This window comes from Montipora capricornis, chromosome 9 (genome assembly GCF_036669925.1).
Source record: "Montipora capricornis isolate CH-2021 chromosome 9, ASM3666992v2, whole genome shotgun sequence".
NCBI lineage: Eukaryota > Metazoa > Cnidaria > Anthozoa > Scleractinia > Acroporidae > Montipora > Montipora capricornis.
The window spans coordinates 3,970,136-3,987,635 of NC_090891.1; the positions used below are offsets into that span (position 1 = coordinate 3,970,136).

A 17,500-nucleotide genomic window follows, 5' to 3' on the forward strand; every position below is an offset into this window, starting at 1 on the left:
CCCCCTTTATCCCCATTTTTCATCAGGGGCTGTAGTCCCTTTTCATCAGGGGTTGCTCTCAACTGAAGCCTTTTGTATCAACCTTAGTTGTATGATTTTCTTATAACTAATGCAAACTGGACATGGAAGGAATCAAGTTCCAACTTTAATACGATATTACACAAAGAAAATATACTTACAAATTTCATTATTGCAATAAGAGAATGTAACAAAAAAGTACGCGATAACCGGGTTAGCTGTTGGCTTAATCTTTTCTTCCTCACCACGGACATATTCAAAAGGAGTCAAGGCTTTGCGTTGTTAAACACATGAACAATAATTACACCGTAAACACATGAATCGATCGAGCTTAGTCAAAAATCCTGCGTAACATATAACCAGCTGACCTTGCTCCTTTTTTTCTCGCGTTTTTTCCTTCTTTTAGATCGGATAACCGACTCGTGCTGAGCTTTCGAATGAACTACCGTCTTTATAAACTCCTGAAATGTTGTGACCGTAACGTAGCAAGATCTACATATTCGCGATGGTAATAAACCATCGTCGACAGAAATTTTCAAACCAGAAAACTCTTCTCAATCCCGTACGATTCCTTCCCTAATTGTCTTTTCACCAAATAAATCCAAAGGATGGTTGTTACTAATAATATATCTGTTGCAAGTACGGCAAACAGAAAATAGAATCCCTTCGGCCATCCTCTTCCGATTTCTTCCGGTTAACATTTTTATTGTGTTCCCATCTGACCAATCAGTGGCGAGAACGGATTGGAACCGGCCAGAGCTCTCGATCCGAGGCGCTGGCCAAGAGGATCGCAGCTCTGGGAACGAGAATGGTAAAATGTTCGATATGTTTAAACTCCCAATGGATACGCTGGGCACTGCGCGTGCGTGGGCTCAACATGTTGAGCTGTGCAAATGCACTCAACTTTGTTGAGTCACACATAGATGACCGCGAAACAAAGGAAATGTTGAGCCGTGTTGAGCGAAAAGTTTGACCAGTTTCAAATTTGACTCAACAAGACTCAACACCTCTCAACAGGGTGTTCAAATGCGCTCACCTTGTTGAGCTCAACATGTTGAGAGCTTGTACAGTGGGCAAATCCAGTGCATTTGCACGCGGCTTAACCAGTCGAAGCTCTCTGTTGAGCTTTTTTTGCGTGGAATCAAACAAAGAACTTTGTAGCGTAAACTTCGCCCGTTCATAATTGCTACACTGAACCCTTCTCGCAACTAATTCGGGGAATGTCTTTGAAATTAGGAGCCCTTGAGCGAAAACTTAAAATTTAACGACAGTTTTCCTATATCATAAAAAGTTCCCCACGCCCTTCATATGTCTGTTACATTGAATTTTTTTCGGACACAATCTGAAACTATTTTGTCTAAGCAACTGGGATGTACATAGAAATTTCAATAGACTTCTTGTGGCAAGGAATATCTGGAACTTTTTGTCTAAGCAACTGGGATGTTCGTGAAAATTTCTATGGGCACTTGTGACAAAGAATATCTGAAATGTTTATTTAGAAAGTAGGCTTTTATGTGGAAATTTCTGTATACCACTTTTGGCACAATATCAAATCTATCTTACGAACTTCACAAGGAAAATATTTCTCTTACGTTTGGAGCATGAGGAACAACTATTCCTGTGCTACAAGTGGAATATTTTTGTAATATCATAGAGCTGTGTACAATAAACAGCTGAAAACATACACGGTGTCCAACTAACATCGTTGCTGTTGAGCAACACATTGACGAATACCGTTACAAAGCATTGAAAATGAATCAGGCAAACAAACTCCATCGTGGTCAATTGTATAAGTATCGTAGGCGATGGCGCTTTACGTCTCATCTTGATGGACAACTTAGAGGTTGTTCCTGCATGTACTTTCCTTTTTCATGGAAAAGATGCATATACACACTTACTCTTTTTTCCAAATTCGCTACTTCAGAAAATGCTAACCTAAAAAGTTATGCGTTGAAAATGTTTATCCCCTCATATTAATCCTTGATTGTAACTTTTAAAAAGCATATCTCTTGTCTTTCTAAAAGAAATCTTGATTTTGATTTAGTAACATTTCACTTCCTTAGCAACGCGCGAAAAATCCGTCTGTGGGCCCTTAATGCAAGCAAGTCAAGTCAAGGACGTCGGTCTCGACCCAGTTTCTCCTCGGCTACTTGACAAACGCCTTGTGCTTAAGCTCTCTATTGTATACTCTATGTATGACACCTTATTTACATAGCATTGCAATAACTAGCCACTAGACTTTCGAAAAATCCTTCGTCTAATGTAGATGGCGCGCGGGACGAAGGACTTTTCATACTTGATTGGCGCCAATTTTAACGACCCAAAAACGGGTCGCTGAGCGAGACCAATCGTGGACCCCAGGGGATAGAGTTGCCATGTGCAGTAAAGCGTGACTTTCAACGTAAAGCCGCGGCTACACGAGCGATTTTTTGCTCGCGCTGGTGATGCGATTTTTTCAAACTTTGTCGCGTCGCCACCGCGAGATGAAACGTGTAGCCACCCTTGAAGTGGCGACGCGACAGGTGAAGAAAAAGTCACCAGAGTTGAAACTTTCGCAACAAAATCGTAGAGATAGTTGCCGGTGTAGCCACCCTGCAACTTTTTGCCCGCGCTTGGGACGCGACTAAAGAGTATTAAAGTAGGAATGTCTTTTTTTAGTGCCCAGGTCTCTTGAAGTATGCGATTCGCGCGGTCTTCAATTTGTCGCCAAAATTTGTCACAAGTGTAGCCACTCTGGCGCGCAGGCGACGCGACAAAGGGCGTTTTCCATTTACAAAAAATTTCTGGAAATTTCGGTGGAAATTTCTATCGGGTGAAAAACATGTTCCATTTAACTCAGGTCCGTTCGCCGCCCAGTGATTGCGATTTTAGGCGCCAAAATTTAAAAATGTGGCCGTGAATAGCCTGGAAGTGGTAAGACCTTTCAAAAGTTGTAAATGGAACACACGTTTCCATCGGAAAGTTTCCAACGGGAAAACAGGACTACCTTTTCAGAAGTTCCGTTTATTCCGGAAATTTTCCAGTGAAACGAACCAAAAACGTGTGTTCCATTTACAACCCAACCGGAATTTCCGGAATTTCTTGGTAAATGGAAAACGCCCAAAATCTGAAAAAGAATTGCATCACCGGCGCGAGACAAAAATCGCTCGTGTAGCCGCGGCTTAAGGCTACTAATGAATGAAGGGGTAGTTTCTAAAGAAACTGTGGTGCTGCGTCGGTGGGGAAGTAGTATACAAAAATTTGGTTTATCAATGGAGTTGATAATGTAAATTGACCACCGTACAGAGATTCTAAAAGCTGACGTTTCGAGCGTTAGCCCTTCGTCAGAGCGAATCGAGGGATTATGGGTTACGTGTAGTTTTTATAGTAGAGTAGGAGCTACGCTATTGGTGGTAACATGGCAACGTGAAAAGTAGGAATATATTAGTTAAATGAAAAGCGTTCGTTAATACCGTGAGGATTAAGGGTGCCGATTTGAAAGATGAATTTTTGTTCCAGATTCTTGCGGCTTTCCGTCGTACCTAGATGTAGGGAAAGGCCGCAGATAGCCATGTGTTTTTTGGAGTGGTTAGGCAGATTAAAATGGCGAGCGACTGGCTTAGATGCATCCTTGTCATTCTTCTCAACATCGCGAAGGTGTTCGCGGAATCGGTCACCTAGTCGTCTACCTGTCTCACCAATGTATAATTTATTGCATAACGTACAGGTTATGCAATAAATGACATTTGCGGAGGTACGTGTGAAACGATCGGTGATCTTAACAGATCGCTTAGGTCCCGATATCTTGCTAGTGTTAACAATGAAAAGACAAGTTTTGCATCGTGAGCGCGCGCATTTGAAAGTGCCGGGTTGCTCGTTAACTAAAAAGTTGCCTACGTTTTTGTCGCGTTTGAATGAAATAATTGGAGGTTGTGAAAAGATTCTACCAGTCTCGGGATCATTTTGGAGTAATTTAAAATTACTAAGAATGATGCTTTTGACTGCGTGATTATGAGGATGGAAAGTGAGGGTGAATGGAATTCTGTCATTCTTATCTTTCTGTGACGTTTGTAGTGACGACTGTCGATCAAATTGTTGGGCGCGATGATGGCCCGCTTTGACCACAGAGACAGGATAGCCACGTTTTTCGAAGAACTGGCACATCTCCTCTGATTTGCTGGAAAAATCGGAGTCATCACTACATAGACGTCGAAGTCTAAGAAATTGAGAATAAGGAATGGAGTTCTTGACATGTGATGGATGTGACGATGAATACAACAAATAACTGTGTGAATCAGTAGGTTTGTAGTGCACACTAGTACATAGCACGTTGCCTCTAATAGAAACTTTGATATCTAGGAAAGCCAATGAAGTTTCCGAAATTTCCCAGGTATATTTAAGAGCCGGATGAAAAGAGTTGACGGAGGTTATAAATTGATCGAGTTCTTCTCTGCTGGATGAAATAGCGCCGATGCAGTCGTCGATGTAGCGGCCGTAGAGTTCAGGTTTTGTGCCGTTGTACTGAATAAAAAATTGGTGTTCAACATATCCTACAAAAAGATTGGCATAGCTAGGTCCCATTCTTGTGCCCATCGCTACACCATTAATTTGTTTGTAATAGTTGCCGGCGAATGAAAAACAGTTAAGCGTTAAAACTAGTTCGGCAAGGCGGAGGAGCGTTTCCGAGCTAGGTTCTTTGACAGTGCGTTGATCGAAAAAGTGTTTAAGTGCTTGAAGACCTTCGCTGTTAGGAATGACTGTGTATAGAGATGTAATGTCCATGGTGAAAATAAGTTTGTGTTGGCCTACTAAGACCACAGGATATTCCAAACTGCGCGACTATCGGGGAAAAACAATTCAAGCATATATGTCTTGCAGAGATGTGTTTGTGTCTGCTCCTACCGGAGCTGCTAAGGAGTAAGTTTCACTAAGATGTAAGCTTATCTCTACTTTTGTTCCCGGTTTAGCATGTCTTTTAATCCCGGTCTAGCACGTCTCGTACACCTGAAGCCTACCTGATCTTTCATGAGTGAAATCAATTGACTTTCTTGACGATTCGAAGCTTTCCCTTACTTGTCAATCTTTCGAACTAGTGTTCGTTTGTATCAGCACAATTTACGGCACAAAGTGTTGGTCCAAAGAAGTATCAGTGGAGATCTCCTTTCCAAGCGGCGACTCGAGATGGAAATAAGCTTTCGTTTTATTTTGTCTTTGTTTCTGATACCTTTAGCACAAAGGGAAGAAATTTCCTCTGACGATTTCGGAGAAACAAACATGTTTGATTGTTTTCGTGGGATTGCGCCATCAAGTGCAGGACTTGCGAATGACGTCATACCCTTTTTGTCGCGAAAAGCAAATGAACCTTGCGAGCGAGACAAGTCGACCTCTCGCGACTGCGTCGCTCGCTCATCCGCTTCGCGTACGAAAAATCACGCTTCGCTCCCCACAACATTTACTCCTGGGATTCTCGTGACGTCGACTTGAGGCAAGTCTAACTAGCCACAAGCAAGGGAGGATGAGCGTAGAGAACACATCTCCATGCCCCATCTATCTTTAGCTTCGCCCCACGCTCTGAATGTTGTTGGTCTCGTGTCCATGGTCGCACAGCCAATGACAACCAATCGGGTGTATTCTTCCAAATAGCCGCGCATCATGACCGCAGGCTAAATTGAGATTGAAAAGAAAATCATTGGAAGAGGCTCATATATAGTGGAGGTGTTTCGTCCCCTCATCCTCCCTTGCAGCAAGACAAATGAAGGAGAGAGAAGGTGTAGGGGAGTTGGCCGGGATACGTGAATTTCGCAAAATTTATTTTAAGATCAAAAGTCTGTTTCCCAAGAAGTGTGTGATTGTTAAGTATACATAATATGAACTCATCTGGCGTTGTAAAATGGCAGCTGAGGATATTAATTATGGCTTTTGGTTTCCCACTCTGGCTTTTGGGGCATCATATACCAACCTCCTTGCTTCTGCAACTCTGAACGTCATTTCGAATTCTTTTGACTTTGCAAACGTCTTGGGGAACAGACTCCCGTTTTCGTAACATCTAAAAATTAACTGAAATTAAACGCATCGCAAGGGCTAGACATTTCTCTTGCTTACCACTTAGTGGTTTCTGCCATTCGAACTACAATATTTGCATCATTTGTGGGAGTGTTCCAGCATCAAATAAGCAAACCAATTACGCTTTTGGAAACATCCTGTGACAAAATGAAAAACGGCTTTGGCGAGCGGCAACCAACCCACCATTGGAAAATGAGAGAACTAACACGCAACATTTCTGGATTAAAGATCAGGTGATGCCGAGGAAGAACTGGAAATGGAGTTGTTGAATGTTGCAGTGAACAAATGGGAAGTACCACTTGGCCAAATTTCTCTTGAGGAGGTCATTGGTTCCGGAGCATTTGGAACAGTTTGGCGAGCAACTTTGAGTCGTGGAAATGGGAAACGAGGCATACGTTTTGTTGCAGCAAAGTGCTTTTCTCGTAAGTACGATTCGGCTTTGTTAATTGATAAGGAAAGGTTACGTGGCTTTAACATCTTCAGTTCCCACGGCCTGCTCCCGTCTGACCTTGTAGCTCAGTCGGTAGAGCGGCGGAGATCTAACCCGAAAGTCGTGGGTTCAATTCCCACCCTGGTCAGAGTTTTTCTCTGTCCTTGTGTGGGCCCAGTTCCATCAGTAAGGCTAACGCTCACATGGTTTATATGGGATAGAAATCTAGCACTTCACGTTACACTACACTCCATTCAGTTAACTCTGTTTAAAAATATAAGTGCTACACGACCAACGTTTGTATAAACGTAACCTTTCCTTGTACTTGTACATGTTCATTGCCGTGATAGTTTCCACTGCGATATTAAGTGCTTTAATGAAGTACCTGTCACGTAGACGCTTACAAAACCTCGTTCAACATGCTCGATAAACTACGTCGAAAGGGAAAGAAAAAATTATCATAACTATCTTTTATGAAAGAGTGCAGCAAAAATCATCAATTCTCAATCAACACTTTCTTAAGCTACCCACCTTTATCTTAACCTCGAGACGAATGCGGAGACTACCAAAATAGATCGCCTTCTCCTAATGGATTTCCTAATCCTTTTTTCCTTTCTGATTCGTATTCAATACAAGTGTGTACAGATATTTTGTTCTTTAACTTTTATTTTAAGCTTCCATGGCGACGTCTCGCCTCAAATACACCAAATTTTTACCCCCGTTGCACATTAAGCGATAAAGTTCATTGTAAAAATCATTTATAGAGGCTATTTTCCACTGCTAAATTGCAGTTTAAAATCGCCAATCCTTAGCGAAATATATCAAATACGATATAAGATACTTAAATACCCCCAAATGGTTGGCGAGCTCTAATTACCTGTAAAATGGAGCGCTGTCAAATGGAGGGAGGGTAAGAAACGCACCATCGCCTTCCGTTGATACCAGCCTTGTATCCGGCAAATCTGTCAATCCGTTTTTCACAATGCCTCATGACGTAAAGAAAATGAGACAAAAACATGCTTGAGGAAAACAACCGTGTTCATAATAGTTGATGACTAAGGAGGTAGAAATCCATGAAACACCCCAACTAGTCATGTGATCAATCTTATTGTACCCTGGTGTCATTTATTGTAGCCACATCTGGACAGGAAGGAAAAACTGCTCTGATGAGAGAAATTGGGTTGGGCAAAGTAATTGGAGACAGCCCTCAGCCGAATATTGTTCAATTCATTGGCTGTGTCACCACCCAAAGTAAGGATCTTATTCTAACTGCTAAATAGAAACAGCTGTGAAAAATTTGCACCTATAGTAAAAGACCGTTAGTGAAAACCTTATCGACCGATGACATGTAGGGATAAATTTGTCTATTGAAGCAAATTATTCGGGTAATTCTAGCCCATTTTGCCGAGTTACACGAGTAGTGAGATAATGGCCGTTTTCACGACATTTCCCAAAAACAATTTGATCCCTCTTAACGTCTAGTTCACTTCCAACAACTGCATAGCATAAGGTCAAGAAACAGAAAAACAGAACAATTTTTTTAAAAGAATAAATCATCAAAGCAATGACATCAAATAACAAAAGATATTACCTTTGTTTTGCAATCTGAGATGCAAACCCTTGAAGCTGATAAATGTAATAAAAATGCAGATGGTTGGCTATATAAAACGGTCCTGTGCCTGATTTCACACTTCTAAAGAGAACCCAGTTTGAACCTCTTTATACAAGAAGGTATTGGAGGCTTTGTTTTTTTGCGTATTATTATTATTATCATTATTATTATTATTATTATTATTATTATTATTATGATGACGATGATGATTATTATTATTACCCCAAATATACAGGAGACTGATCTAGAACTAGAAGTCTCGGTCGCATGTAGATAGTTTTTGTTCTTCTGTAAATAGCGTTATCCTCTGCCGGACACTGAGTTTATGGCAAAGAGCGTCTTGACATTCTATAATATTGATTTATAATTTTTCTTTCCTTCATTTTATCAAATCTATAATACTAAGAGTTGTTTCATTTTTATTTATATTAATACACATGTTTATAGGAAACTAGAATTTTTTTTTTTAATAACTATTATTGCTATTATTAGAATTAGTATTAGTAATTGTATCTCTATAAGCGTAATACTTGTTTTAGAGTTCTTTATTTGGTTTTTTCAGTGTGTGTATTTTTACTGATAATTTGAAAAATAAAGAATTTATTATTATTATTATTATTATTATTATTATTATTATTATTATTATTATTATTATTATTATTATTATTATTATTATTATTATATGGAAGAAACTGCCTCAGGCTGCAAAGACCACCAGGGAGAGATAAATAATTAAAAGGAAGTGTACATTTTGCATGAGAATTTTATATTTTACATCTTTAAAAATATATTATAATTTTTAATCATCTCTTACTCACTATAGTTTTGTAAGTTTTGTCATATTAAAAATCTGGCCCTTAGTATTTTTTTAAAATGATTATAGGAAGTTCTTCTCACAGTTCTTTCCATCATACGGAGAAATCAAATATGTGGAAATTATGAGTAACGTTGATTAATGTTATAATCATTTTTGGGTAACATGACCTTTAACTTGGGAATGTGTAGATATTCGCCATTTTCTTCATACTCATTCAAGGTGAGCCGCTTAAATGCGATGCTGACAAAGGGGGTTGGGCAAACTGTGATCTTCCAACACAGTGCAACGCCACGCAAATACGGCTTTACTTGTTTACTTCTTAAAAGCGCCTAAAAGTAATAATGGTAGAGCCCATATCCACCTTTCCAAGAAGTTAACAGTTAGAATGCAGCATTATAAACGTTGTCCAAACTCTGCGTAACCTTCACAGTACACCCAATTTTGATCATGGAGTACTTACCCCGTGGAGATCTGCTGGGCTACCTGAGAAAAAGCCGTGGAATTTTCGACAAATATTATCGCGGCAAACTACAAGTAGCGCAACTGGGGACGTATGACCTAATGTCATTTTCAAATCAGATTGCTACTGGAATGGTTTTCCTAGCATCTAGAGGGGTATGTGACACAAAACAAGCATGTAGTAAGATATGGTATTATTGTTGCTTATTCTAATCTTTCACAGATTAAGATTGTATCTACGAAATGCATCATGCAACATGCTTACTGCCTATAGTGTTTGACATTATGTAGGCGAAAATGTGTGATCATTTTGTTATGATATTCGTAAATGGATTGCTGTAGGTAACACTTACTAGCGGGCCCTTTAAATACTAGGTTTTCTATATTGAGATAACGCTGGAGGACCAACACCAATCCATGCCTTGATATTACATATTATTATATGGCTCTGTCTCACAAGGACTGGGAACTACCAAGTTCACGAATTTGATTGGCTGAAATCGATATTGACCGCGGTCTAGATTTTCCCATCTAGACCGGCATCTAGACCGGTAATGTTTTGCGGTGAAAAGATGCAAACTAAAATGCAAAAATATTGAGTATTTTCTTTTACCAATATTTACTTATGGAAGTGCCAGAAAGCATGATGAGAAAAAAAGGTAAGGAGGACGAGCAAACTGTGGCAGAATTAAGCTCAGCTCATCGCCGTTCGCAAGCAATTTGTCAGTTAGTACAAACCAGTTACATTAAACGAATTAAATTGTTCTTGTTTGCCATATAATAAACATCTTATTAACCGAGCTTAGTCAGTCTGTATGGGAGAATCTTGACCTCGGTCGTGTGTACAGACCTCACTGCGTTCGGTCTGTACTCACGATCTCGGTCAAGATTCTCCCATACAGACCTCCTGCTCGGTTAATAAGAGCTAAGTGTTGCCTGCTGCCGCCGTGGTCGTCATGATAATACAACAGTCATCTTTTTAAAATCGGGGAACATTGGCTATGGCTCGATCAGATCCCGTTGTTTTCTAATCATTTTAGTTAATACCCATTAATGCTTCCAAACGTTGAAATTCATCAACTTCCTCTGAGTCATTTTGAGTAAGCTGTAACTTTGGACCCGTTTGCAGTCCTCTTGTTGCCAGGGAAATGCAAATCGCACCTCTTCACTTCAGGTGGGATTACAGAAAATATCCTGTACGCGAATAAGACTAACGTTGATTATTTGCTATTTGTAGATTATTCACCGTGATCTTGCAGCACGAAATGTACTTCTTGATAAAAACCGTGTGTGCAAGATCACTGATTTTGGGTTATCTTACCAGAACTTTAAATATGGACATGGCAATGCCAAAAAGGTGGGTTACATTATTGATGGCTTCCCTTTCACATTGTTCCCTGTATACTTCTTTGACGTTCTGTTTTTAACATGAAAGTGCAATGCTGTTTTCTCCCTAGGGCTGTATACCAGTAAAGTGGACGGCACCTGAGATACTCTTTGGAGATGCTGCAAATCTGTCAAGCAAAAGTGATGTGTATGTGCTTTTTACTGGGTTGTCGGAAAATGGGTGGAATTTCTTTGTTTTGTTTTGGTTTTTTTTCCTTTTTTTTTTTCCGTGTCGGTAAAAGTCTTCCCCGCCACTTCCCTGCTAAGTGGTGTCTTTGTGCATAGAGTCTTCTGTGTGTATTTTCTTAGGTCTGAGGGGGTAATGGAAATGCGTAGATTTTGGCTGGTGGACACAGGAGAATATTTAACTAACCTGCAATGGCGTCGAAGTCATTGAAACGCAAATGGCGTTTTGGTGGGTCTTTAAACAAAATATACCTTTATGGAACTCAAGAATGAAACGTCAATTGGATAAACGAGCCAGGCGGTTAAAAATAAATATCTGGACAGGAGCCCATCAGTAGGAGCCTCCATCTTCCACTTTGTTTCTATGAAGTAGCGTTTTTTCTGGCCTATCTATTTTGAGAACCACTTTCGCGCCATTCGTTGTCATGGTAAACGTCAATAACAATTCAGTAGCCAACCAGCGCTGAGGTCTAATGAGCGCTAATGCTGCAAACTCAGCAGAAAAACATGGCGGACCGAAGTGGTGAAGAAAGGGAATCTCAACTATCGAATAGCTCTGACTTTTCAGTTTCAGAATCTACATGGTCAGAAACTAGTTCAAGCTATGAGGGTGAGGAAGATAGTGGTAGCTCTGTCGTCGAGCCGTAATCAAAGTGAGCTGAATGTCTAATATTTTACCCAGCGTGATGTTATGTACAACACTGAAACCAAATGGAAAATTCTCTGGTAACTTATGAGTTCAACAAAGACAGAGAAAGAATCGAACACCTTAAGTGGATCTGTAATCTCTGTTGCCTGCCTATTTGCATTTATTTGTACTCAACTCTGCACAGTCTTCAGGTAAAAACATAATTGGAAATGTGACAGCAAAGAATTATTTGAAAGAAAGCTTTTCGTCTATTTTGTCGTTATTATTCAAGGAGAAGGTTCTTCAGGAAAGGGTTTGATCCTGAAATTTATTTTGTTGCGTCAGGAGCCCATCAGTAGGAGCCCTAGGTGAGGTAGCGTTTTTCGTGACCCATCTATTTTTAGAAATAACGTTCTTGAATTTGCCGTGTTAATTAAATGTGTTCCTTAAGTGGTCCGCATGATTCTGTGATGCCGATGGTTGCGATTTTCGCTTGCCTGAAGTACTTGCAACCGGCTCGTCACTTTCTTCCCTTTCTGTAGCAGAGCTACCACTATCCTTGCTCTCAAAACTTGAACTAGTTTCTGATTCTATAGATACTGAAACTGAACAGTCAAAGCTATTTGATAGTTGAGATTCGCTTTCTTGACCACATCGGTCCGCCATGTTTTTCTGCTGAGTTTGCAGCATTAGAGAGACCTTAGCGCTGATTGCCTACTGAATTGTTATTGACATTCACCATGACAATGAATGGCGCGAAAGTGGTTCTAAAAATAGATAGGTCAGGAAAAAACACTACTTCATACAAACAAAGTGGGAGATGGAGGCTCCTACTGATGGACTCCTGGTTGCATATGGTAATTTGATACGATTGGGTTTCTTGTCTTCACGCACGGAATGAAATAGCAAGGATTTTTTGCCTCTAAAAGAAAATATGTTTTTTGTTTCAATAAATTTTTTGCTGGAAAAGGTGGCCTTTATGAATTCACCATGTTGCGTAATATTCGAGCTTAACAAATTTGCATGCGTGCGTTGAAATGTGATACGCAAGGAGACAGGATTTTTTTCTCTCTGACAAATGATTAAGAGGCTGTCTCTGTAAAAGCAGTCCAGTCGATCTGGTTTGAAAAATAGATTTCGCTTATTTCTTGTGTGTTGCAAGACCTTCATGTGCTTAAACTAAAACCACAATCCACTAGATCGGATCTTTTAAATTATTGGAGTTTTGAGGGATTTTTGGTTCACCCGCTCGAACGCTTCTGCCGCCCTATATCGAGGCTTCAATTTGACCCAACATTGAAGATCAATTTATCACGAACTAACGAAGCCTGTACAAAACAAAAACGATGGCCAGTTACTTCATGTCTTTTGAATACACAAAGGTGACTTTCATTAACATTGAGATTGAGTGAAGCTAGCAGCGAGACTTTAAAGCCACCCCTATCATAGATGCTGATTACACACGCGAACACCGATCAACTTCAAATTCTATTTATGAAAAAGTGAGACGGTCTTTTGCAATCAAACCAACGCAGCTGGAAAGTAAGTATCATACATAATGTCATTACGGAGAGAAATCTTGCGGCCCGTCCTTGATGGAATATTTATAGCTTTCTGAACTTGCCTAATTTCGGCGATCTCCAAGTTTTGGCTGCACATTAAAAGACACGTTAACAGGGAGCGTTGCACCAACCTCGCACGCAGATAGACCTAAAATAACCCTAAATAAACGAAAAAGACATTTAAATGCATTACAGGTCAATTGAAGCGGCAATAAACCCTCTTTTAACGGCTTCAGCTTTGGCAACAGATAAATGCTTCAGTGTTCGAATTTCGCTCCATGATTTTACAAAAAAAAGGACGATCTCTGCTCCCCAAGCACTGGATCCCTGAAGGTGCAAATCAAGTTTAGGTATCTAAGTTGCCTTTTCTCTGCCATTATCATTCTTGCATCGAAGTCTTTCCTCGGCAAAACGGTGAACATCACTGAAGATTGCAGCCATAATTACTTTTTTGGACAACCGCTGACCAAATTCAATTATAGCACTTGTAAGGTAAAGTTGACAGCTGGATGGGGAGGAGTGTGTCGGTTTCATTGCAATAAAAGTTGTCAAATATAGAATTCCTCCACGCTAAACCTGCACATAATTGCAAAACATCTCGTAAGAGCACCTCGACTTACGACCCACTAAACGTTCCCGTCATCAGCGCTAACACGCACCCACTCAACAATATCCTACCTATGGGCCTGACCCGTTCCCTCTGGCACAAAAGACGATTGTGGTATTCGCTAAAATTAAGTTGACGATTCCGTGATAACAAAAGTAAAGGTTTATTTTTTATATGCTGTACCAGGAGTTGTGTAGCACTGCTTTTACCGTATAGGCGTGGGCCAATCTCTCGGAGGCTTTGGCAAGCCCCAAAATTCCCCTACCGAATGGTTCTTAGCTTTACCCTAATTAATCCTTGTTCCTTGGGGGGAGGGGGCTGGGAAGGATGCTGACTTCTAGCTTCATAACTCTGAAGCGGTTGAGCAAACGATCAGCAAATTTTGTGACATTTCCTAAAATTTCCATAGGATTTTGGTGTGTCAAATATTGTTTATATATGGTTGACATTTTCACGGCAACCACTTTTTATTTTTTTCTATTTTGGTAGTTTTTTCCTCGTTTCTTTTATGTTTCAACTTATCTCAGCTTTTTTGTCTTCGTTTACGAATTTTTAAATAAAATGTCGTTTCTTTGCTGACGTTATTGGTACATATTTGGCGACTCCCTAACTTCCAACATGGTGCCTCAGACTCAAATTGGCGTATCTTCGACATCATGTGGCACCAGAATCGTTCCAAAACCGTTCTACGTATGAAGATTCATAAATTCTGTTACTTTCCTAAAATTGAAACCTATGGCAAAGAAAGTGTAGTCAATGTACAACACAGTGAAACAGTGAAACGGGTTCTTCGAATGCTCTTACAGTTATTATTTTTTTGGTAAAAGCCTATCCATGATAATTCCCTCAGTAACAACCAATAAACTAAAGCAAATGTAGACTGTCAGTAAAATAAAGAAAAAGTACGTAGTAAATCCGTATTATTTGGTATGCATTTAGACCAAGCGGTCCTTTATTGGTTGCTGAAAAAAACAATAAAGGCATTCTAAACATTCCTACTTTCTAGACTAAAATGACATCAGTAAAAATTAAATCCGGCTCCCGAACGTATTACTGAGAAGAAAAATAGATTTTAAAATACTCTAGAAATCCGAGGTTGCTTTTAAGGTAAAGCTAAAATCATGAACCATAATAACCTCTAAATGCGTGGCATTACATTTCCCATTAGCTGAGTCATGGGCTCCTGGGTTTGTCACTTACGAGATGTTTTGCAATTGTGTGCAGGTTTAGCGTGGAGGAATTCTAAATTTGACAACTCTTATTGCAATAAAATTCAAAATCCTGACGGACACCCTCCTTTCCTCAGTACCTCACAAGTGCTATTATTGAGTTTGGTCAGCGGTTGTCTCAAACGGTAAATATGGCTGTAATCTTCAGTGATGTTCACCGTTTAGTTCGGAGGAAAAACGTCGATCTAAGAATGATAATAGCAGACAAAAAGCAACTTAGATACCTAAACCTTTAGGGATCCAGTGCTTGGGTAGCAGAGATCGTCCTTTTTTTGTAAAATCATGGAGCGAAATTCGAACACTGAAGCATTTATCTGTTGCACGTAAGCCAAGCTGAAGCCGTTAAAAGAGGGTTTATTACCGCTTCAATTGACCTGTAATGCATTTAAATGTCTTTTTCGTTTATTTAACGAAAGATCTCAAAACTCATTAAACGTGTGAGCCAAAGGGCCTCTGCTGGCACGACCACTGGTTGAACCCTCAAGTGGTCTTAACGACCTCCACTTGAAAAAATTAACTGGAACGCTGCAGTTCAATACCCCCCAATTCAGAGCCTTCTGTTTTTGGGTGACACGTACCACAGGCAACCCAGTGTACGCTTCATGGAATGTCTAGTTACAGTTCATGGAGTGTCTAGTTGTAGTTCAATACCCCCCAATTCAGTGCCTTCTGTTTTTGGGTGACACGTACCACAGGCCACCCAGTGTACGCTTCAGGGAGTGTCTGTCTACTTACGATTAAATTTCCAAAATTTTGAAGTATTTAATGCCTAAGACATAATTGTATCAGGTCAGGAAAAGCAATAATGTTAGCGCCTAAGAGGAAAGTTTTTTTTCAACCCCTTTTGGTTAGTTTAAGGTACATAAAAGTGAATTTTAGTCGCATTGGTCTCTGCATGCAAACTCAATTCGAATGATACTATATTTGAATAAAGGGAAGAAAAGGAAAGGAACTTTATTTAAGTGTCTAGTCTTCCTAGGGCTGGAGCACAAATTGGGGACACTGTAAACTGAAATCAACAATCAACGCAAATCAAGTCAAGTGTTGGTTTTGAGGAGAGCCAGGGAAAACCGCAATACCAGGAGAAAAACCTCTCGATGCATAGTAGAGAACCAACGAACTCAACCCACACATGACGCCGAGTCTGGGAATCGAACCCGGGCCACACTGGTGGGAGGCGAGTACTGTCACCACTGCACCATCCCCGCCTAGATTAGCATATGCTATTTGTGGGATAGTGTAGCCTTTACCATTGTAATAGTAAAATAAGAAGTTAATAAACTTGAAGTTGAACTTGCACCATGCATCCATGCACTCCAGTCCTAAATAAAGCGTGTGTGTGTGTATGTTTGTGTTTCTGTCTTGCAGGTGGTCCTATGGAGTCGTTCTCTATGAGATATTTACAATTGGTGGGTACCCATGGGATTGATTTTAAGCTAAAAGGTCTTAAGAGGGATATCACAATGTTGTGTGAGTGCGATTGTTATCTTCCCTGGCTAACCGCGGTATTTTTGGTTTTGTGTTTGTGTTTGTTGGTTGGTTTTTGTTAGTTCTAAACCCTCGCTACCTAAAATTGTTATTATTTAAGGTGAATTTATATGGGAATTTTCCTAGCTACTGAACTTACTTTTTTTTTTCTTAATCACTTTGCTTTTTAACGAGTTACTGGTTATTTCTCACGTTTTTGTTTGTTTATGTGATTAGTACTGTGAATCGTCTGTGTTCACCTTCAGGCGCCATCTTCCATTAAAGCCCTAAATCGTATTTCATTGCAACAAAAACCGTAATAAAACATTTGACAATCAATAGGAGGCATTCCATACCCTGATTGGTCTGAGGCCAAGACAGTAGCGGAGTTGAAAAGAGGATATCGCATGCCGAAGCCCCCACACATCGCCAAGAACCTGTGAGCCAGATTTTAAGAAAAAGCAACTCGGCTTTTGTAAACCCAAGATGTATTGTTTATTATTATTATTATTATTTTTTATTTATTTTTTTATTTATTTTTTTATTTTTTTTTAATTTATTTTTTTTTTTTATTTTATGATAGCGCACTCCAGCCAATATGTCGTATTAGAAGGAACAAATTCAGTGCAAACTTCATAGGAAAGAAGTGAACAAATGATTGTGGACAAATAAAAATACTCCAAGATGTGGTTGGACACTTCCTAGCAACTACATAATAAATAGGGTCAGGATGGGGTTGCTGGAATCTCAACTATCATCTCAATTTTCGCCTATTTCTCAGCTGTCAGCTCAATTTTTGGCCATATCTCAGCTAACAGTTAAAAACACATCACCAATTCTCAGCTATCAGTTAAGAAACATATCATTTCTAGGCAAACAGTTAAAGGTTTGGCAGAATGTCAACTATCAGTTAACCCCATCCATACCCTAAATAAAAAAAATTGGTCACGCAGAATACCGACTGTTTCACAATGAGTTACTCTCTGCCTGCCTGTATTAAGGAAATATAAATTACTGTTAAATTTTCAACCTTGGATATTTCGTTGCTAGCTTTCTG

At 39.8% G+C, this 17,500-nt stretch overlaps 1 protein-coding gene across 1 annotated transcript in view; it reads left to right on the forward strand.

Moving 5' to 3' along the window:
* The window catches only part of LOC138015889 (insulin-like peptide receptor), a 58,651-nt gene that overhangs the window by 33,738 nt on the left and 7,413 nt on the right, over nt 1-17,500 (forward strand). The window contains exons 13-18 of the mRNA XM_068863015.1: nt 6,289-6,482; nt 7,625-7,741; nt 9,350-9,534; nt 10,616-10,735; nt 10,836-10,912; nt 16,345-16,385. Coding sequence (XP_068719116.1) covers nt 6,289-6,482; nt 7,625-7,741; nt 9,350-9,534; nt 10,616-10,735; nt 10,836-10,912; nt 16,345-16,385 — 734 coding nt within the window. The remainder of the gene's footprint in view (nt 1-6,288; nt 6,483-7,624; nt 7,742-9,349; nt 9,535-10,615; nt 10,736-10,835; nt 10,913-16,344; nt 16,386-17,500) is intronic.